The sequence below is a fragment of the Bombina bombina genome, chromosome 5 (genome assembly GCF_027579735.1).
Source record: "Bombina bombina isolate aBomBom1 chromosome 5, aBomBom1.pri, whole genome shotgun sequence".
Taxonomy (NCBI): Eukaryota; Metazoa; Chordata; class Amphibia; order Anura; family Bombinatoridae; genus Bombina; species Bombina bombina.
Genome location: NC_069503.1, coordinates 1,139,146,337 through 1,139,171,111, shown reverse-complemented (window position 1 = coordinate 1,139,171,111; position 24,775 = coordinate 1,139,146,337). Strand labels below are relative to the sequence as shown.

At 39.9% G+C, this 24,775-nt stretch overlaps 1 protein-coding gene across 1 annotated transcript in view; it reads right to left on the bottom strand.

The window, feature by feature from the left end:
• Positions 1–3,401: 3,401 nt before the first annotated feature.
• The window catches only part of ARHGAP39 (Rho GTPase activating protein 39), an 847,370-nt gene continuing 825,996 nt past the window's right edge, over positions 3,402–24,775 (bottom strand). Inside the window, 1 exon segment of the mRNA XM_053715434.1 lies at positions 3,402–6,403. Within this exon segment, the coding sequence (XP_053571409.1) occupies positions 6,209–6,403 (195 nt within the window). The 3' untranslated portion in view covers positions 3,402–6,208.

The window sequence follows — 24,775 nt, the reverse complement described above, 5'->3', positions numbered from 1 at the left end:
TTAAGCAGAAAAGTCTGCTAACTGTTTCCCCCAACTGAAGTTACTTCATCTCAACAGTCCTATGTGGAAACAGCAATCGATTTTAGTTACTGTCTGCTAAAATCATCTTCCTCTTACAAACAGAAATCTTCATCCTTTTCTGTTTCAGAGTAAATAGTACATACCAGCACTATTTTAAAATAACAAACCCTTGATAGAAGAATAAAAACTACATTTAAACACCAAAAAACTCTTAACCATCTCCGTGGAGATGTTGCCTGTGCAACGGCAAAGAGAATGACTGGGGTGGGCGGAGCCTAGGAGGGACTATATGGCCAGCTTTGCTGGGACTCTTTGCCATTTCCTGTTGGGGAAGAGAATATCCCACAAGTAAGGATGACGCCGTGGACCGGACACACCAATGTTGGAGAAAAGTTATACTCAGCTGCTGCCCAGCTGCAGGTAACAAAACAAAAAAAATAATAAATTAACTGCAGCCAATCAGCATCAGCAGTGCTGAGGTCATGAACTCTGTTACTGTAATCTCATGAAATTTCACTTAACTCTCATGATATTTCATAGTAAACTTCCTTAAACTGAATAGGGAAATAACATGAGTGTGCATGAGGCACGCTTCCTTGCAGGACTTGGGTATCATGGCCCTTTAATTTCCTATCCCTTAGTATATTTAATAATCTATACAGAAGCGTAGAATCCTATAAAATTGGGCTCATTAACATTAGTTGTATGACTGTCCCTAAGGGTTATGTGAACTTTTTGGCCTCCATTTATCAAGCAGTGATTACTGCTTCAGAGGCTCGTTGTTTCAGGTGAGCATGAAATGATAGTTAAGTAGCAGAAGTCTTAAGGCCGCAAATCCTTAACCTGTTCACCATCTAAAAGGAGGCGGATTGAAATCATCCTGATTCGATCGGGATGATTGACAGCCCCTGCTAGTGGCCAGTTGGTCACCTGCAAGTAGGGGGTGGCACCATGTTCGCCTGATGAGTTCATTATCTTGCAGGATACTCCCGAAGTGAGATAGTTTCCTTCAGTTACACCTTCCTCCCAGACTTTAATCTGAAGCATCACCACATTCTTTCTGCCATGTAAGCTCTGCCCCTGAGAAACTAAACCATTTGGTGTTGTCACTCTAAATAACATGTTTTATTAGTCTACCGCTTTTCAGATATGACTTTTCAACAAACAAAAAAGGGAAATAGACAACTCCCCCAGGTTACACTATCCAGCGTACATCTGATGTGGATTTAAATGCCAGACTACCCAGATAGCACATGGCTGTATGCAGTTAGGTGTCCCTGTCTTCTTACAGTTATGGGTAGCTGGTAAATAGCAGCATTTCTATACATTGGGGCTATCAGTAGCAGAAATACTAAACATTTCAGTAGGATTTGGCTCTAAAGCAGAAAGTCTCCGGGGCCTCATCGCACAGTGCCAGCTACATACTGATTTGTCATCTGTAATTCAGCTGAGGAAGTCCATTTCTTGCTTTCCACATAGTTTATGCCTATGCGCAATGCTTCCTATTTGAGTCAACTGTCCTTATCAATTTAAAGGCTTGAAAAACACTGCAGACCTTACAGGTGCATCACATACAGCCAGTTCATGAAGGATCGTCAATGGTTTCAATTTCCTCTCCCACAAACAATACATTCTGACTTTATATACAGTGTGTTAAGTTCCAGGGAACTGCAGCTACACTGTGTTACTGTACAACTATTTACAGTCTGTACAGCACGGCTGTTATATACAGATACTCTGCTCCTTAGCACTAATGACATAGCACAGCGTGCCAGTTACCGGTACACGTGCAGTACTTAAACTGTAGGATCACTTACTGCGCGTCTCATATCCCTGTGTTACTGTACAATTATTTACAGTCTGTACAGCACGGCTGTTATATACAGATACTCTGCTCCTTAGCACTAATGACATAGTACAGCGTGCTAGTTACCGGTACACGTGCAGTACTTAAACTGTAGGATCACTTACTGCGCGTCTCATATCCCTGTGTTACTGTACAATTATTTACAGTCTGTACAGCACGGCTGTTATATACAGATACTCTGCTCCTTAGCACTAATGACATAGCACAGCGTGCCAGTTACCGGTACACTGTAGGATCACTTACTGCGCGTCTCATATCCCTGTGTTACTGTACAATTATTTACAGTCTGTACAGCACGGCTGTTATATACAGATACTCTGTTATATGTCTGCTCCTTAGCACTAATGACATAGCACAGCGTGCCAGTTACCGGTACACTGTAGGATCACTTACTGTGCGCCTCATATCCCTGTGTTACTGTACAATTATTTACAGTCTGTACAGCACGGCTGTTATATACAGATACTCTGCTCCTTAGCACTAATGACATAGCACAGCGTGCTAGTTACAGGTACACTGTAGGATCACTTACTGCGCGTCTCATATCCCTGTGTTACTGTACAATTATTTACAGTCTGTACAGCACGGCTGTTATATACAGATACTCTGTTATATGTCTGCTCCTTAGCACTAATGACATAGCACAGCGTGCCAGTTACCGGTACACTGTAGGATCACTTACTGTGCGCCTCATATCCCTGTGTGTTTTTACCTTTCTGAGTATCTGCCCCGTGACTATTTATTAATTTAGAAGCTCACTCAATGTGAGATAATAATGATAACGATGGTTGGAATTGTGCGTTACAACAGTTATCTCAGTGTCATTCTCATAGTGTGGAGAGCAGTCTCACACGGCAATCTCAGTGGAGATTTGTTTGTTTTCATCCCTTGACAGGAAGGGGACGCCCATGCATTGCTGCCCTTTCAGGCGCACAAGAGATTACACGGACAACATGTATGAAAACTGTTTTGAATTTGACAACAAATGATAAGACCCCATGTCACGACCAAATAAAATGTGTGATGGTGTCTGTATCATTGTATCCACAGCTGGGTATAGAGTTTGTTTCTGTAATGAAAAATACAGGAGATCTAATGACTTGCTGAATGTCAGCTAACAAGCCAAACATTACCTTCTACATGCCAGACCCCCTGCCAATCTGCACAGTTACAATAAAATCTAGTTCTGATATTACTGCAACAGGTGACCATACAGAATCCCACAGGTCAGTAGAAGGGATGACCAAGACACTACAATTTACTTTGTGGTATAGACGCTACTGGCTAGCACCACCAGCTTCTCGCCAGCCTGGCAGTGGTTGGCTGTGTGGCAGGGATATCACATTGAATGTTAAAATGTGTTCATAGCACATTCAAAAAGGGCCTATGAGTAAGCATTCAGCTTATTATTTACACGTTTCTAAAGTTAGGTTGTGGGCGAATGTTGGCACAATATTTTGCCCTGAAGCATGCAGATAAAAAGTATTAATTATATAAAAACAAATATAAACAGTCAATGAATAAAACTTTTATATCAATGAAGCTTCTGTTAATTTATAGCTGCAACAATAGAAATATTATATAATCGAATTGCAAGTTTCATTAGAACTGTTACATCCGTAAAAAGCCTCTTAATCGTTTGCTTTACTTCTGAATCTTAGTGTATTGAGACTAACTCATACTGACCTGGAACACAAGGTACTTGTTTGTACTGGAATCTGTGTCCACACACTGTCTCTGTATTAACGGAATGGTTGATTTAAATTCTGCAGCAACTTAAATTGGACTTTGCCCCAAAGCAAAAATATTTGGAAACACCAGTACACCAGCTTAAAAGGGACCAACAAGTGCAAGATTGACCACCTAAGACAGTTTTATTGGGCAGGTTTGCTGAACTGTCTGTTTCTTTGTGAGGTGGCTCATTATCTGAGAAGTGATGAACTGAACTCATCCACAGATTTTACAGAAGTATTAATTAGTGGTGAAATGTAAAGAGGTGATTACCAAAGCCTATACCCCCTAAACACTAATGTCAGCTATATGTTTAATTGTAAGAGGTGATTACCAAAGCCAACACCCCCTAAAATCCAACGTCAGCTATATGTTTAATTGTAAGAGGTGATTACCAAAGCCAACACCCCCTAAAATCCAACGTCAGCTATATGTTTAATTGTAAGAGGTGATTACCAAAGCCAACACCCCCTAAAATCCAACGTTAGCTATATGTTTAATTGTAAGAGGTGATTACCAAAGCCTACACCCCCTAAAATCCAACGTCAGCTATATGTTTAATTGTAAGAGGTGATTACCAAAGCCAACACCCCCTAAAATCCAACGTTAGCTATATGTTTAATTGTAAGAGGTGATTACCAAAGCCAACACCCCCTAAAATCCAACGTCAGCTTTATGTTTAATTGTAAGAGGTGATTACCAAAGCCAACATCCCCTAAAATCCAACGTCAGCTTTATGTTTAATTGTAAGAGGTGATTACCAAAACCTACACCCCCTAAAATCCAATGTCAGCTACATGTTTAATTGTAGACGGAATAGCACAACATGATATTGTGCTATAAGTTCTAACAATATGCAAAAGTACTTAACCCATATCTAATCAAGATCCCTGGACGTGGTGGGGAAAAAATGCTCTGTACCCGAAACCTCAGCAGACATTCAGCAATGTTGTACTGTTCTGAATTGTTCTCATTATTATGGAAAACCCTACATTATCATTCAAGTACCGACTAAGGCCTAGATGAAGAGTGGAGTGGTAGTTTTTGCTCACACATTAACTCCGCTAGAAGTTTGGCATTTTGCACGCATCGGGTAGCATGCGTATCACAAGTTTAAAGTAAAAAGCTGAACTGAATATCGCAATCGTGTTAACGTATTCCCCCATAGAGTTTGATAGAGCGTGAAAAATGGAAAAAAACACCCTTACTTGAGCACAAACCAAATTGCATTTTCTTAAGAGCGCTAACCTGACATAAAATATGAATATTTTTACATTCCAATGTTCTTCACATAGCAGAATATGTTCTATTTATTCATAAATACATATTTCCATATATTTGATGTTTTTTTGTAAAATATATATCTGTACATATAGCTTAACTCTTAACCAGAGATCTGAAGTTGCACTATCCCAACGCATGTTAAATTCAATTGGGATTGAGTGAACGTGTTTAGTTTCAACTTGTAATACACACACTAGTTCTGACGTGTGCAAAGGGTCGCAATAAACCACTTTTTGCTTGTGCGCCACTCGTAATCTAGCCCTGATATTTCATAGCATGGAATCTTTAGCCAGCACTCTACATCTCCCACAAAATGAACGTAACATGAAATGCAATAGCATGGCCTATATCCTGCCTGTCCTACACACACTTGCATGGTAATCACCAGTTACTTCTACCCTGACATTCAGTGGCCATTTTAGGCTTTCAGCACATTTTACATCATTAACAAACTAAAATTACTGTATATATTAATTTCAGATTCACATCAGTAAAACATAGTATTTTTTGACCATGGTCTTGGGACCCACAACCCAAATATTGGTTGTGCACAAGTGACTTAGTCAGTGTATTGGTCAAGTGTAAAACAGAACTGTCAGTAAATGTGATCTGATCATAAGCCCCAAAGAACAAAGTTAGGAAACACTGGTGTATGAGATGCTTTAGTGGATGGTATGATAGTATACCCCCTAAGGCTTATAACGCAGTTTATCCGTTGCACTCAATACATATCCATGTGTAGCTCTCTGTATATAACCAGCACTTTATGGAGCAATAACAAAAGTCTTCATGTTCACATCTATGTGTGAAGATCTTTATCTGCTGCTCTAGCAGGTCCAGTCTGACAGGACTAACGGTGTGATGAAAAGGAAACACATTGGGCGTTAACAACAGCAGGTTGTGGCTGCTAACAAGACCTGGATTTTTTTTTTTATATAGCAACTTGGTTGTAAATAATCCTACATGTTTACAAAGCACAAGGGAAGTGTTATCTTCCTGACTTCTAGTTCCTCCTCCATACATTTGCTGAACTTTGGTCCGAAGCAGAGGCGGGTTGTTCAACTAATTGAGAGTCTGGTCATTATTGCCACAGTGGATGAACTAAAAAGATGTTTCTTCACCATTCACTCCATGGTTACCGCACTAAATGAGAAGGCAGATTGTGTTGGGACCTCTTCTGGGAATCAGCCTCAACTGTACCTGTAACACGGTGCAGACAAACAGTGAGATGTCATAGAGTCAGACAGGCGGATGAGCAAACGCTTCCTGTATTCACTTGTTTGGTGATGCAATGTTTGAGTTTCGCTATAGCACTGCTTCCATGAAACTTGTGTCCAGATGCTGAATAAGGACCCGGATAAAGGACATTTCTTTTCTGGTGTTTTCAAAAATGATGCGTGGATCATCCGACTGGCAGCGCAGGCAGTTGGGTGCCATAACCATAGCAAGGTTGCTAACATCCATCTTTGTTACAGTCACATTAGCAGGCTGCACAAATACCTGAAGAAGACACGCAAATGGTTAGTAAGGTAGGTGCAGAATGTGCCACATTACAGGTCTCAAAAACAAATAAACAAATCTGGTTTGACATATCTTAAATAGGAAACGCAACACTTTTGCTAGGAATATAGCGTTGTATTCAAGTGTACAATGTGTAATGGAAAAATGTTATGAGAAACAATTTACAACTACATTTTCTCATATTTTTAACTTCTGGTGTCATATAATTTTTATGCGTTCAGTCACTTTTTTTAAGTTACAGGACTTCTCTCGGGCGGCACCAACCCTCTGGAACGCACTTCCTTGTGCTGTCAGACTTGCCCCTAACCTCTCCTCCTTTAAACGTTCCTTAAAGACCTTTCTGTTCAGGGAAGCTTATAGCCCGACTTATTAACATACTAACTTCACTTAACTAACAGCTGCCCTCTATCTCCTCACTAATATCATTCTCACCTTTGCAGTCCCCACCTCCTGTTTCCCATCCTCCTACCCATCTAGATTGTAAGTTCCCACGGGAATAGGGCTCTCAATTCCCCCTATTTTTGTCTGTAAAATTTTGTCTTATCGTATTGTTTCTCCATTGTACTGTTATCCTTGTACCCATGGGCAGCACTGCGGAATCTGTTGGCGCTTTAATAAATAAAGAATAATAATAATAATAATATTAAAGTTAGCTATTTAAATCATTTAGATGTACCTTGCAAAGTGCTTCCCATAGGGTTTTGCAGGGCATGTGTGTCTATATTTGTGTGTTTAAAGCCTCACACACACACTACATTCATGCATGCACAAATATACACAAACACCACATGCACACATGCACATACACATACACGTCATGCACACATGAACACACACATACACAAACACATGCACACACACACATAGAAACACTACATGTACACATAAGCACAAACATACACACAAACACTACATGTGCACACATAAACATTACATGCACACATACACACAAACACTACATGCACACAGGCATTCACACAAACATTACATGAACACATGCGCACAGATAAGCACAAATACCACATGCACACAAACACTACACGTACACATGTGTACACACATACAAACACTACATGCAAATATGTTTACAGAGATACACACAAACACTACATGCACACACATCTACAGACAAATACTGCATGCACACATGTGTGCACACACACACAACATGTGCACATACATACACACAAACACTACATGCACACACATCTACAGACAAATACTGCATGCACACACACACAACATGCGCACATACATACACATAAACACAAGTACACATACACATAAATACTACATGCACACATGCGTACACACAAACACTACATGCACGCATTCACACACACTTACACACAATAACTACACATGTATGAATGTGCATTGCCTACGCAACATGGAAAAGCACACAAGTAGAAGGTGCATATATGTGTGTAATAGTTATTTTAATGTGTTTGTGATGTGCAACTTTTGTTTTAACTCTTACACCTTACACGTAAACACTACATGCACGCATGCACACACAAACACCACATATACAAACAGCACATGCACGCAAGCACACACAAACACTACATGCACACAAGCACACACAAACACTACATGCACGCATGCACACACAAACACCACATGCACACACAAACACTACATGCACACAAGCACACACAAACACTACATGCACGCATGCACACACAAACACCACATGCACACAAGCACACACAAACCCTACATGCACACAAGCACACACAAACACTACATGCACACAAGCACACACAAACACTACATGCACACAAGCACACACAAACACTACATGCACACAAGCACACACAAACACTACATGAACGCATGCACACACAAACATCACATGCACACAAGCACACACAAACACTACATGCACACAAGCACACAAACACTACATGCACACAAGCACACACAAACACTACATGCACACAAGCACACACAAACACTACATGCACACATGCACACACAAACACTACATGCACACAAGCACACACAAACACTACATGCACACACAAACACTACATGCACACAAGCACACACAAACACTACATGCACACAAGCACACACAAACACTACATGCACACAAGCGCACACAAACACTACATGCACACAAGCACACACAAACACTACATGCACGCATGCACACACAAACACCACATGCACATAAGAACACACAAACACCACATGCACGCAAGCACACACAAACACTACATGCACACAAGCCCACACAAACACTACATGCACACACACAAATACTACATGCATGCAAGTACATGCACAAATACACAAACAATAAATACACACACACACACAAACAAGTGCGATTTGAACAGACAACTTAAAGAGACATTAAAGGGACAATCTACATTAGAATTTGTATTGTTTTGAAAGATAGATAATCCCTTTATTACCCATTCCTCAGTTTTGCATAACCAACACAGTTATATTAATATACTTTTTACCTCTGTGATTACCCTGTATCTAATAATCTTCTGACAGCCCCCTGAACACATGCCTATTTATTTATCTATTGACTTGCATTTAATACTGTGTTGTGCTAAATCTTAAATAACTCCTCAGGCGTGAACACAATCAGCTAGATTACGTGTTTTGCGTTATGAGCGGCTCGGTACTAACTTGCAAGTTATTTCCACCGCTCACCTCCCTATAGCGCTGCTATTACAGGTTTTCATAAACCCGGCGTTAGCAGGCAACATAGCAGCGTTGAGCTTGATTGAGCTCCATACCGCACTCAAATACCAGCGCTGGTTTGAGCTGGTTTTACGTGCTTGTGCATGATTTCCCCATAGACATCAATGGGGAGAGCTGGCTAAAAAAAAGCCTAACACCTGCAATAAAGGAGCGTAAAGCTCCGTAACGCAGCCTCATTGATTCCTATGGGGAAACAAAATTTATGTTTACATTTAACACCCACACATAAACCCAGAGTCTAAACACCCCTAATCTGCCGCACCCGACATCGCCGCCACCTACAGAACACTTATTAATCCCTAATCGGCCGCCCCTAACATTGCCACCACCTACATACATTTATTGACCCCTAATTTGCCGCCCCCAATGTCGCCGCCACCTACCTACACTTATTAACACTTAATCTTCCACTCCCAATGTCGTCACTACCTACATTACACTTATTAATCCCTAATCTTCCGCCCACTACGTTGCCGCCACTATACTAAAGTTATTAACCCCTAACTCTAACCCTAACACCCACTAACTTTAACATAATTAAAATAAATCTAAATAAAAATGACAATACCTAAATAATTCCTATTTAAAACTAAATACTTACCTGTAAAATAAACCCTAAGCTAGCTACAATAAAACTAATAGTTACATTGTATCTATCTTAGGTTTTATTTTTATTTCACAGGCAAGTTTGTATTTATTTTAACTAGGTAGACTAGTTAGTAAATAGTTATTAACTATTTAATAACTACCTAGTTAAAATAAATACAAATTTACCTGTCAAATAAAACCTAACCTGTCTTACACTAACACCTAACCTTACACTACAATAAAATAAATTAAATTAATGAAATACAATTAACTAAATTACAAAAAACACCCAAAAACACAAAAGTACACAAAATAAAAAATAAATTATCAAATATTTAAACTAATTGCACCTAATCTAATAGCCCTATCAAAATACCCCCCCCCCCCAATAAAAAAAACCTAGCCTAAACTAAACTGCAGTTTTTGAAGACTGGACACCCATCCTCAACGAAGCTGGGAGAAGTCTTCATCCAAGCGGCAAGAAGTGGTCCTCCAGGTGGGTAGAAATCTTCATCCAGACGGCATCTTCTATCTTCATCCTTCCAACGCTGAGCGGCTCCATCTTCAAGACATCCGGCGCAGAGCATCCTCTTCTTTCGATAGAAGAATGAAGGTTCCTTTACATGATGTCATCGAAGATGGTGTCCCTTGAATTCCGATTGGCTGATAGAAGTCTATCAACCATTTGGAATTCAAGGGACGCCATCTTGGATGACGTCATTTAAAGGAACCTTCATTCTTCAGCGACCATCGAAAGTAGAGGATGCTCTGCGCCGGATCTCTTGAAGATGGAGCCACTCCGCGTCGGAAGGATGAATATAGAAGATGCCGTCTGGATGAAGACTTCTGCCCGCCTGGAGGACCACTTCTTGCCGCTTGGATGAAGACTTCTCCCAGCTTCGTTGAGGATGGATGTCCAGTCTTCAAAAACTGTAAGTGAATCTTCGTGGGTTAGTGTTTTTTTAAGGGTTTATTGGGTGGGTTTTATTTTTATATTAGGGTTTGGGCAATGGAAAAGAGCTAAATGCCCTTTTAAGGACAATGCCCATCCAAATGCCCTTTTCAGGGCAATGGGGAGCTTAGGTTTTTTAGATAGGATTTTATTTGGGGGGTTTGGTTGTGTGGGTGATGGGTTTTACTGTTGGGGGTTGTTTGTATTTTTTTTACAGGTAAAAGAGCTTATTTCTTTGGGGCAATGACCCGCAAAAGACCCTTTTAAGGGCTATTGGCAATTTAGTTTAGGCTAGGTTTTTTATTTTTATTTTGGGGGGGCTTTTTTATTTTGATAGGGCTATTAGATTAGGTGTAATTAGTTTAAATATTTGATCATTTATTTTTTATTTTGTGTAATTTAATGTTTGTTTTTTTGTAATTTAGTTAATTGTATTTAATTAATGTAATTTATTTAATTGTAGTGTAAGGTTAGGTGTTAGTGTAAGACAGGTTAGGTTTTATTTTACAGGTAAATGTGTATTTATTTTAGCTAGGTAGTTAGTAAATAGTTAATAACTATTTACTAACTAGTCTACCTAGTTAAAATAAATACAAACTTAGGTGTGAAATAAAAATAAAACCTAAGCTAGATACAATGTAACTATTAGCCATATTGTAGCAAACTTAGGGGGGTAGTTATCAAGCAGTCTACTTTACCTGCCTTCGCCGGTTCAATACGCCCCGCCTAAGCTCGCCTACCATCGCCGCCGCGGACCTGAAAAATTTCGCCTAACTTATCAATAAAGCTGTCAAAAAGCCGCGCACCAAGTACGGGGCGATGAGCAGCGGACTGTGATAGTTATCACTCATCCGATCTCGCTGCTCTTCGGCTTTTTCCCAGCTTTATTGCTAGCCTGTCACTAAGCACCCACACTAACTACACTGTTCTACCCCCTATACCGGCGCCCCCCGCAACTCAATAAAGTTATTAACCCCTAAACCGCCGCTCCTAGACCCCGCCGCAACTCTTATAAATGTATTAACCCCTAAACAGCCGATCCCGGACACCGCCGCCACCTACATTATACCTAGTAACCCCTATCCTGACCCCCCTATACTGTCGCAACCTATAATAAAGTTATTAACCCCTATCCCGAACCTCGCCGCAACTAAATAGTTTAACCCCTAAACCGCCGCTCCCGGACCCCGCCGCAACCTATATTAAACTTATTAACCCCTTATCTGCCCCCCTACACCGTCGCCACCTATAATAAGTTTATTAACCCCTATCCTGGCCCCCCTACACTGCCGCCACTGTAATAAAATTATTAACCCCTAAACCTAAGTCTAACCCTAATCCTAAAACCCCCCTAACTTAAATATTAATTAAATAAATCTAAATAATATTTCTCTTATTAAATAAATTAATCCTATTTAAAACTAAATACTTACCTTTAAAATAAACCTTAATATAGCTACAATATAAATAATAATTATATTGTAGCTATCTTAGGATTTATTTTTATTTTACAGGCAAATTTCAATTTATTTTAACTAGGTACAATAGCTATTAAATAGGTATTAACTATTTAATAGCTGCCTAGCTAAAATAAAGAGAAATTTACCTGTAAAATAAAAACTAACCTAAGTTACAATTACACCTAACACTACACTATACTTAAAGGGACATAATACTCATCACTTGAAACTGATGCAGTATAACTGTAAAAAGCTGACAGGAAAATATCACCTGAGCATCTCTATGTAAAAAAGGAAGATATTTTACCTCACAATCTCCTCAGCTCAGCAGAGTAAGTTCTGTGTAAAAAGTTATACTCAACTGCTTCCCAGCTGCAGGTAAAAATAAAAAAAAATGAAGAAATGAACAGCAGCCAATCAGCATCAGCAGTGCGGAGGTCATGAACTCTTACTGTGATCTCATGAGATTTGACTTAATTCTCATGAGATTTCATAGTAAGCTTCCTTTACCTGATTGGTGAAATAATATGAGAGTGCACGATGCTAGTCCCTTCAGATGTCCCAGGACAAACACACTAAAATGTTGCTTAGAAATCCTTTACAATGGGAGGTGGCTACTGAGGAACTTTTGAGGTAAAATATCTTTCTTTTTTACATAGAGATGTTCAAGTGATATTTTCTATTCAGCTTTTTACAGATATGCTACATCACTTTCAAGTGTTTAAACATTTGGGTATTATGGCCCTTTAAATAAATTAATCCTATTTAAAACTAAATACTTACCTGTAAAATAAACCCTAAGATAGCTACAATATAATTAATAATTACATTGTAGCTATTTTAGGATTTATATTTATTTTACAGGTAACTTGGTATTTATTTTAGCTAGTTAGAATAGTTATTAAATAGTTATTAACTATTTAATAACTACCTAGCTAAAAGAAATACAAAATTACCTGTAAAATAAATCCCAACCTAAGTTACAATTAAACCTAACACTACACTATCATTACATTAATTAAATAAATTAGTTACAAATAACTACAATTAAATTAAATTAAATAAACTAACTTAAGTACAAAAAAAAAGGTAAGTTACAAAAAATAAAAAAATAAGTTACAAACATTTAAAACATATTACAATTTTAAGCTACTTACACCTAATCTAAGCCCCCTAATAAAATAACAAATCCCCCAAAATAAAAAAATGTCCTACCCTATTCTACATTAAAAAAGTTCAAAGCTCTTTTACCTTACCAGCCCTTAAAAGGGCCTTTTGCGGGCATGCCCAAAGAATTCAGCTCTTTTGCCTGTAAAAGAAAAATACAACCCCCCCCAACATTAAAACCCACCACCCACATACCCCTAATCTAACCCAAACCCCCCTTAAAAAAACCTAACACTACCCCCTGAAGATCATCCTACCTTGAGTCGTCTTCAGCCAGCCAATAGAATGCGAGCTCAATCTGATTGGCTGATTGGATCAGCCAATCGGATTGAACTTCAATCTGATTAGCTGATTCAATCAGCCAATCAGATTTTTCCTACCTTAATTCCGATTGGCTGATAGAATCCTATCAGCCAATCGGAATTGAAGGGACGCCATCTTGGATGACGTCCCTTAAAGGAATATCCATTCGTCGGTAGTCGTCGGGAAGAAGAAGATGGCTCCGCGTCGGCTTGTCTGAAGATGGCTCCGCTCCGGATGGATGAAGATTGAAGACGCTGCTTGGAAGATGACATCGCCCGGATGGAAGACTTCTTATGCGCCGCCTGGATGATGACTTCATCGGATGGAAGATTTCTTCAGCGCCCCTTGGATGATGACTTCTGCCGCTCCGGATCTCCTCTTCGGTTCCATCGATGGTCGGCTGGCTGAAGACGACGAGGTTAGGATTTATTTTACAGGTAATTTTGTATTTCTTTTAGCTAGGTAGTTATTAAATAGTTAATAACTATTTAATAACTATTCTAACTAGCTAAAATAAATACCAAGTTACCTGTAAAATAAATATAAATCCTAAAATAGCTACAATGTAATTAATAATTACATTGTAGCTATCTTAGGGTTTATTTTACAGGTAAGTATTTAGTTTTAAATAGGAATAATTTATTTAAGTATAGTGTAGTGTTAGGTGTAATTGTAACTTAGGTTAGTTTTTATTTTACAGGTAAATTTCTCTTTATTTTAACTAGGTAATCTATTAAATAGTTAATAACTATTTAATAACTATTGTACCTAGTTAAAATAAATTGAAATTTGCCTGTAAAATAAAAATAAATCCTAAGATAGCTACAATATAATTATTATTTATATTGTAGCTATATTAGGGTTTATTTTAAAGGTAAGTATTTAGTTTTAAATAGGATTAATTTATTTAATAAGAGAAATATTATTTAGATTTATTTAATTAATATTTAAGTTAGGGGGGTGTTATGGTTAGACTTAGGTTTAGGGGTTAATAATTTTATTACAGTGGCGGCGGTGTAGGGGGGGCAGGATAGGGGTTAATAAATGTATTATAGGTGGCGACGGTGTGGGGGGGCAGATAAGGGGTTAATAAGTTTAATATAGGTTGCGGCGGGGTCCGGGGGCGGAGGTTTAGGGGTTAAACTGTTTATTTAGTTGCCGCGAGGTCCGGGATCGGCAGGATATGGGTAAATAACTTTATTATAGAGGGCGACGGTATGGGGGGGCAGGATAGGGGTTAATAGGTATCATGTAGGTGGCGGCGGGGTCTTGGAGCGGCGGTTTAGGGGTTAATCAGTTTATTAGAGTGGCGGTGGGGTCCGGGAGCGGCGGTTTAGGGGGTAATACATTTATTTAGTTGCGGCGGTGTAGGGGGGGACAGATTAGGGGTGTTTAGACTCGGGGTACATGTTAGGGTGTTAGGTGTAGACAGCTCCCATAGGAATCAATAGGATGTCGGGCAGCAGCGAAAATGAACTTTCGCTATGGTCAGACTCCCATTGATTCCTATGGGATCCACCGCCTCCAGGGCGGTGGATTGAAAACCAGGTACGCTGGGCCGGAAAAGTGCCGAGTTTTTTGATAACTAGCAAAAGTAGTCAGATTGTGCCGAACTTGTGTTCGGAACATCTGTAGTGACGTAAGAATCGATCTGTGTCGGACTGAATCCGGCGGATCGAAGCTTACGTCACAAAATTCTACTTTTGCCGGTATCTAGGGCTTGATAACTAAGGCGAATCAGCCTCGCCACAAATACGCTGCGGAATTCCAGCGTATTTGAGGTTGACGGCTTGATAACTAGGCCCCTTAGGGTTTACTTTACAGCTAAGTATTTAGTTTTAAATAGGAATTATTTAGTTAATGATAGTAATTTTTATTTAGATTTATTTTAATTTTATTAAAGTTATGGGTGTTAGGGTTAGACTTATGGTTAGGTTTAGAGGTTTATAACTTTATTATAGTGGCGGCGATTTTGGGGACAGCAGATTAGGGGTTAATAACAGTAATGTAGGTTGTGGCGATGTTAGGGACAGCGGATTAGGGGTTAATAATATTTAACTAGTGCTTGCGATGCGGGAGTGCGGTGGTTTAGGGGTTAATATGTTTATTCTAGTGGTGGCGATGTCGGGAGCGGCAGATTATGGGTTAAAATTTTTATTTTAGTGCTTGCGATGTGGGAGGGCCTCGGTTTAGGGGTTAATAGGAATTTTATAGGTGTTAGTGTACTTTTTAGCACGGCTTTGTAACATAAAAGCCATAACTACTGACTTTCAGTTTACGGTATGGATCTTGTAGTTATGGGCTGTACCGCTCACTTTTTGGCCGGGCAGGCAAACTCGTAATACCGGCGCTGTGGAAGTCCCATTGAAAAATAACTTTTTGAAAGCTGCGGTAGTTATGTTGCATGACGGCCAAAAAAGTGTGCAGTAAAGCTATACCTGCAAGACTCGTAATAGCAGCGGTAGTGAAAAAGCAGCGTTATGAGGCTTTTTCACTCATAACACAAAACCCGTAATCTAGCCGTATGTTATCTATATGGGCCACATGAACTAGCAGCCTCCTGTTCTGAAAAGCAAAAAAAGAGCACGTGATAAAAGACTGCCTGTAGTGGCTTAGAAATAGGAAGTCAATTAGAGGTTATAAAGTATATTAAAAAACAATGTTGGCTGTGCAAAGCTGGGGAATGGGTAGTAAAGAGGTTATCTATCTTTTTAAACAATAACATTTTTAGTGTAGACTGTCCCTTTAAATTGCTGGACACAACTACATTAACCTGTTATTACTCACCATCTTATCGTTTTTATCCTCCTGTGTCTGCAGTTCTTATATTAACCCCTTACAGGTGTTGGCTCAGTGATGCTGTATTGTGCACTTCAGGTTAGCATATGCAATGGCTGCATTACCCTGTATTATTCATGTGGCCTTTTATATATATATATATTGTTTATATTGTGTATGAAAACTGCAAACATATAAATCTTCCTCTCTTTAGTGCACAGCATAGCTGTGAATAAACCGACAACATCACCCCTTCTGTCAAAGGGTGCGAGAATACATGGGCTCAAAAATATTAGGGTGGTACTTAATTTGAGAATGCACAATTTCACCAAACGACACCTGTAAGGGTTAAAAACAGAATGGCAGAACATCAGCATTTTGAGTAGTAACCATTCTGTTGTGTCCATCAGTTTTATGTCTAATTAAATATCTAAAAATGGACTCACTTTCAATTTTCCATTTTTTTTTAATAATATCACTAAACTAAACAAATACACCACATTTCAGAAAAGATATCACCAAAGATTTCAATAAAATGTGGCTTGTTAGTGTGTGCTGAAGGCCAGAACTGAAGAACCTTGATCAACAGGATCAAAAGTCTTAGGGTTAGATTGGGCGTGTTAATTACATGTTAAGTAACCGGTTGCGCTCAACAGATTAGCGCTCCTGAAGATCTAGGGTAAAGTGTAATGGTTAAAACAAAAGTTGCACATCACAAACACATAAAAATGAAATACTACACACATAAATACACCTGATAAAAAAATATAATAAAATATTAATAAAAAGTATGTTTAAGGGTTTAAATGGATATGGTATATGACAAGGTATTTGACTTGAAAGGGCTATTATGTATATTTATATACATATACATACAGTATTGTGCAAAAGTCTTAGGCCACCATTAGATTTGTTGTTTTAGCAATGGTATAATGATCATATTTAATTATTTTTCAGTCTCTTTATTAGAACACAACCAGAAAATACAGGATATTTGTATGCAGTATTAAAAAACAGAAATAAATCAGAAAAAAACAGCTTCTATAGGGTGAAGTGGCAAGTATGTAGTGTGACCTGACTCTCATAAACCTATTAATGGAATGGAACCCTAATAAATGGCATTACTAATACTCATATTTGTCCTACTATTTCATGTCAAAATGACTGCTGTGAAAAAGGTCTATTACACCAGGTTTGTACAAGACATGCTTGAGCAATAGATACATATGTTGTATGAGTTTAATTCATTGGAATTTTAATCACATCATTCCATTCGAAAATGCCAAAGATCACCGAATTTGATAGCCATAAAATCATCCTTTTGCATCAGCAAGGTCACTTTTAAATGGACAATTATGTAAAAGAGGGGGTGTGCTAGGGGCATGTAAACCACTCTCTTAAGTACTATACTCTCTTAAGTTGGTCTTTAGGACAAAAAAGGACTGGAAGGCCAAGAAAACTCAAAATCTGATAAAAAGTTTCTCAGAGTTTCTTCTTTGAGAGACCGGAAGAAGTCTAGCAAGGACCTGGCTCAGCACCTGACAGCTTTATCTGTATGCCATGTTGACCCTTCTACAGTCTGAAGAAGCTTGATTAGGAATGGTCTTTGTGGAAGGTTAGCAGCCAAGAAACTACTTTTTCGGAAGGGGAACAGGGTGAAAAGGCTAAGATATGCTAAAGCTCACAATGATTGGAACAAAGATCAGTGTAAAAGAGTATTATGGAGTGACAAATCCAAGTTTGAAATGTTTGGGTCCAATCGTCGACAATATGTGAGAAGAAGAGTTGGAGAGAGATGAAAGAATCAGTGCTTATGGCCTTCAGTGAAACATGGTGTAGGGTCTGTCCTGGGTTGGGGCTGCATTTCTGCAGCAGTGTTGGCGATATTGTCCGAATTGAGGGGATCATGAATGCTAAAGAGTACAGACAGATTTAAATTCATCATATCCAGAAGAACAAGGGAGCAGGAACTGGAGCCAAGGAGCTTGAATATAGGTGGTTTATTCAGCAGTGTTACACAGGTATACGGAGAACAATAAAAAACACCTGATGCATTTAACACATGCGCAAAACACGTCAGGTGTTTTTTATTGTTCTCCCTATACCTGTGTAACACTGCTGAATAAACCACCTATATTCAAGCTCTTTGGCTCCAGTTCCTGCTCACTTGTTCTTCTGTATATGGTTGTTGATTGAGCGGATGGAAATACCGATATTTTGCTAAACTATAGCCTTCAGTCCTGCCTGTAGCTGACTATACTACAGCCTACCCTGAGATCCGGCGCCTATCGTAGGCGAGTATGCTCTGACGTCAGAGAGATCCTGAATCCTACGAGGAGGGTGGCATAGCCACCGAGAAGATGGATTGTGACTGCATGCAGTGGATACTTCCTGCCGATGAGACCGGAGGGCTCCCTTGCCTGACTGGAATCACCAACAGATGTTATCCACGGAACATCACAAGTACTACCCGGATATAGGAGAGTTGAAAATGGCTTATACTACTGCAACTGTTGCAAATTACCTGCACCCAGCAACTAAAAGGGATAATATAAGTACCGACACTGACCAACCCTAACATTGGGACTCAGCCTCACAATCAGGGACTGACATTTTTTACTCCTGCATAAGACATACTTTGATATTCACCTGAGTGAACTCTTTTCAATAAGGACTTCCTTATCACTAATTATTTTGCTGAATGAATTACACACCTTCTTATTATTAAGCTGAAAGAGTTTCATATATAATTTACACTCTATTGGCTTTGCACAAGCCTTTATATATATCAGTACATACATTTTTTCAAATTCCTGAGTACTCTTATCTTTGCTAAAATTTCATTTTGTGCAGCTTGTTGATTAAATCATGCCATTCCTTATGGAAAGAACCCGATTGGGAATAGGTTTATTTTTCTGCATGATAATGATCCCAAGCACACTGCTAATGCAGTGAAATAATATTTAGAGAGAAAAACAGCTGATAAAACACTGACAGTCATGGCCTCCACAGAGTCCAGACCTGAATATTATAGAGGCTGTATGGGATCACCTGGACAGAAAAAGAAATAAAAGACAACCTAAATCTAAAGAACTCTGGGAAGTGCTGATAGAAGCCTGGTATAATACGCCAGAAGATAACTTCAGGACAGTCTCCCCAAAAGAGTTCATTATATGCTTAGTGCCAACGGAGGTCACACTAAATACTGACTTGTGCCTGAAGCTGCCATTTTGTTCTGAAAATTGTGTTTTTTTTTATATTTTGTGTACATATTTCCTGTATTTTCTGTTTTCATCTTAATAACGAGACCAAATAACAAAATTTATGCTTACCTGATATATTTTTTCTTTCCGGATATGGAGAGTCCACAACGTCATTCAATTACTAGTGGGAATATCACTACTGTCCAGCAGGAGGAGGCAAAGAGCACGACAGCAAAGCTGTTAAGTGTCACTCCCCTACCCATAATCCCCAGTCATTCGACCGAAGGGAAATGGAAAAACAATAACACAAAGGTGTAAAGGTGCCTAAAGTTTAGTAAAAAATAACTGTCTTAATAAAGAGTGGGGTCGTGGATTCGCCATTACCGGAAAGAAAGAAATGTATCAGGTAAGCATACATTTTGTTTTCTTTCCTAAGATATGGAGAGTCCACAACGTTGTTCAATTACTAGTGGGAGCCAATACCCAAGCTAGAGGACACAGAATGAACAGAGAGGCAGAACAAGACAGGGAGGCCTAAACAGAAGGCATCACTACTTGAAGAACCTTTCTCCTAAAAGAAGCCTCAGACCAGGGCAAAAGTATCAAATTTGGAAAGTTTGGAAAAAGTATGCAGAGATAACCAAGTTGCAACCTTGCAAAGGTGTTCCACAGAAGCTTCATCTTTAAAAGACCAAGAAGAGGAGACAGCCCTAGTGGAATGAGCTGTAATTCTCTCAGGAGGCTGCTGTCCAGCAGTCTCATAAGCAAAACGAATCATACTTCTCAACCAGAGGAAAATAAAAGTAGAAGTAGCCTTCTTAACTTTACACCTTCCTGAGAAACAAAGAAACAAGGCAGAAGACTGGCAACAATCCTTAGTCTCCTGTAGGTAGAATTTTAGAGCATGCACAACATCCAAGTTGTGCAACAGACGTTATTTATGAGAAGAAGGATTGGGACAGAGAGAAGGAACAAACCACTTTAGGAAGAAAACCCAATTTAGTACGAAGAACTGCCTTATCCACATGAAAGATAAGGTAAGCAAATCACACTGCAAAGCCAAGAGTTCCGAAACTCTCCAAGCAGAAGAGATAGCAATAAGAAACAAAACCTTCCAAAAAAGCAACTTAATATCTATGGAATGCATTGGCTGAAACGGAGCCTGCTGCAAAACTTTAAGAACAAGATTAAGGCTCCAAGGAGGAGCAACAGGTTTAAACACAGGCCTGATTCTGACCAGGGCTTGAGAAAAAAATTGAACATCTGGCACATCCGCCAGATGCTTGTGTAACAAAATAGATAATGCAGAAATCTGATCTTTCAGAGAACTGACTGACAACCCTTTCTCCAGATCATCCTGGAGAAAAGACAAAATTCTAGGAATCCTGACCCTACTCCAAGAATAGCCCTTAGATTCACACCAATAAAGGTATTTACGCCATACCTTATGGTAAATTTTTCGAGTAACAGGCTTGCGAGCCTGGATCATAACCTCAATGACCGACAGAACTAAGCGTTCAATCTCCAAGCAGTCAGCTTCAGAGAAACGAGATTTGGATGGAGGAATGGACCCTGAGTTAGAAGGTCCTTCCTCACAGGCAACCTCCAAGGCAGCCGAGAAGACATCTTCACTAGGTCAACATACCAGATCCTGCGAGACCATGCAGGAGCTATTAGAATTACCAATGCTCTCTCTTGTTTGATACAAGCAATAATTTGTGGAAGGTATGCTAGACCGAAATCCCAAGGAACCGCCAGAGCATCTATCAGAGCGGCCTGAGGATCTTTTGACCTTGAACCATACCTTGGAAGCTTGGTTTTCTGCCGAGACGCCATCAGATCGAACTCCAGCACCCCCCCATTTGAGGGTTAACCTGGAGAAAACCTCCAGATGGAGAGCCCACTCCCCGGGATGAAATGTATCCGCTTCCCAGTTGTCCACTACAGGAATGTGGATGGCAGATAGACAACAATTGTGAGCTTCCGCCCACTGAATAATCCATGCCACCTCCTTCATGGCTAAGGAACTCCGAGTTCCTCCCTCGTGGTTGATGTAAGCCACTGAGGTGATGTTGTCCAACTGAAACCTGATAAACCGGGCTAAAGATAAATGAGGCCAAGCCATCAGAGCATTGTAAATCGCTCTCAATTTCAAGATGATTATTGGGAGAGCAGACTCCTCCCGAGTCCATAGTCCCTGGACCTTTAACGAGTTCCAGACTGCTCCCCAGCCTAGCAGGCTGGCGTCCGTGGTCACAATCTCCCAGGAAGGTCTCCAGAAGCATGTGCCCTGAGACAGATGGTCCTGAGAAAGACTTTACGGGAAAGAGTCTTTTGTCGACTGATCTAGATGTATCCTCTAAGACAGATCCTAATGGTCTCCGTTCCATTGTCTGAACATGCATGATTGCAGAGCTCTCAAATGGAATCGAGCAAAGGGAATGATGTCCATGGGAGCGACCATCAGACCAATTACCACCATACATTGAGCCACTGATGGCTGAACAGTAGACTAAATAGAGAGGCAAGAGGAGAGAAGTTTGGATTTTCTGACCTGATCACTGCCAAGAGAGCCCCAGAACCTTTAAGAAAATTCTGGGAGCTGTGGCAAGGCCAAACAGAAGAGCCACAAACTGAAAGTGTTTGACTAGAAAGGCGAATCTCAGGAATTTGTGATGATCCCTGTGGATGGGAACATAAAGATACGCGTCTTTCAGGTCTATGGTCATCATGAACTGACCCTCTTGGACCAAAGAAAGAATGGAACAAATAGTTTCCATTTTGAAGGACGGTACCCTGAGAAACTTGTAGAGGCACTTTAGGTCTAAAAGGGGTCAAAAAGTTCCCTCTTTTTTGGGAACCACGGACAGATTTGAATAGAATCCTAGACCCTGTTCCCTTACTGGAACTGGAAAAATCACTCCCAGGAAGGTAAGGTCCTGAACGCAGTTCAAGAATGCCTCTCTTTTTACCTGGTCTGCAGATAATCTTAAGAGGTGGAATCTGCCCCAGGAAGGGAAAGTTTTGAATTCTATTTTGTAACCCTGAGATACTATGTCCACAGCCCAAGGATCTGGGAAATCTCGTCTCCACACTTGACAAAATAGGGAAGTCTTCCCCCCACTTGATCCGAACCCGGACCGGGGGTCGACCCTTCATGCCGACTTTGACTCAGCTGAGGGTTTCTTTGATTGCTTCCCCTTATTTCAAGACTGATTGGGTTTCCAAGAAGACTTGGACTGCTTCTGCTTGGAAGAGGGAGAGGAAGACTTTTACGAAAGGAACGAAAATTACTTTGACGTCCTTTGAGTCGTTTCTTCTTGTCTTTCTGTAGAAAAGACCCTTTTCCATCATTAATATCAGAAATTATTTCTGCCACATCAGGTCTGAACAATGTCTTCCCCTTGTAAGGAAGCGCCAGAAGCTTGGACTTAGAGTTAACATCAGCTGACCAAGATTTTAGTCACAATGCCCTGCGGGATAGGACAGTGAAGTCAGACATCTTGGCTCCCAGTCTAATAACTTGCATTTTGCATAAATAAAGGAATTGGCTAGTTTGAGAGCCTTAATTCTATCTTGGATCTCCTCCAATGGAGTCCCTACTAAAATTGATTCAGACAAGGCGTTGCACCAATAAGATGCCACACTTGCTACTGTGGCAATACAAATCGCAGGTTGCCATTGAAGACCTTGATGAACATACATCTTCTTCGACAGACGTATCTGAGTCGTCAAAAGTAGCCAATAACTCCTTTAACAGTACACAAATGTGTTCAAGCTTAAATCTGAAGTTTACTTCTTCAGTATCAGATGAAGGAAAAATACTGTCCGAATCTGAGATTTCACCCTCAGAGGCTACAGGCATATCATCCTCATCAGACTTAGGAAGGAGGGCAACCTGTGTAGCAGTAGGTGGAACAGAAACCTTACTATCTGAATATCTAATTTTTCTTTGCGTATTTCCCAGCATAGGAAACGCAGATAATGCCGCAGATACCTGTGCAGCAAAATCTGAAGGCAAATAAACTCCTCCAGGAGGCTGAGAGTAACTGCAGGGCACTGTATGTTACGCCATAGAGGCTTGGAACGTTTGAGGAGAAAGCTGTGGCATTGCCTGAACAGCATCATCCTGAGAGACATTGGGCTCAGAGGGCAACAATTTATCTTTAAGTTGAAGAGTTCTAGCTAAGCATCCAGCACAGAATTGCATAGACAAAACAAGCATTTGTCAAAAAACAATCACCTAGATTTAGAGTTTTGCATTAGCCGTCCAAACCAGCGTTAAGGGGTCCTAACGCTGCTTTTGGCCGCCCGCTGGTATTTAGAGTCAGTCAGGAAAGGATCTAACGCTCACTTTCCAGCCGCGACTTTTCCATACCGCAGATCCCCTTACGTCAATTGCGTATCCTATCTTTTCAATGGGATCTTTCTAATGCTGGTATTTACGCTGGTGGTTACAAGACTCCAGCCGCAGAAAAAAGTCAGGAGTTAAGAGCTTTATGGGCTAACGCCGGTTCATAAAGCTCTTAACTACTGTGCTCTAAAGTACACTAACACCCATAAACTACCTATGCACCCCTAAACCAAGGTCCCCCCACATCGCCGCCACTATAATTAAATTTTTTAACCCCTAATCTGCCGACCGCACACCGTCGCAACCTACATTATCCCTATGTACCCCTAATCTGCTGCCCCTAACATCGCCGACACCTACATAATATTTATTAACCCCTAATCTGCCCCCCCCCCAACGTCGCCGCTACCTACCTACACTTATTAACCCCTAATCTGCCGACCGGACCTCGCCGCCACTATAATAAATGTAGTAACCCCTAAACCGCCTCACTCCCGCCTCAAAAAACCTATAATAAATAGTATTAACCCCTAATCTGCCCTCCCTAACATCTACGACACCTAACTTCAAGTATTAACCCCTAATCTGCCGACTGGACCTCGCCACTACTCTAATAAATGTATTAACCCCAAAAGCTAAGTCTAACCCTAACGCTAACACCCCCCTAAGTTAAAAATAATTTAAATATAACGAAATAAAATAAATCTTATTAAATAAATTAATCCTATTTAAAGCTAAATACTTACCTGTAAAATAAACCCTAATATAGCTACAATATAACAAATAATTATATTGTAGCTATTTTAGGATTTATATTTA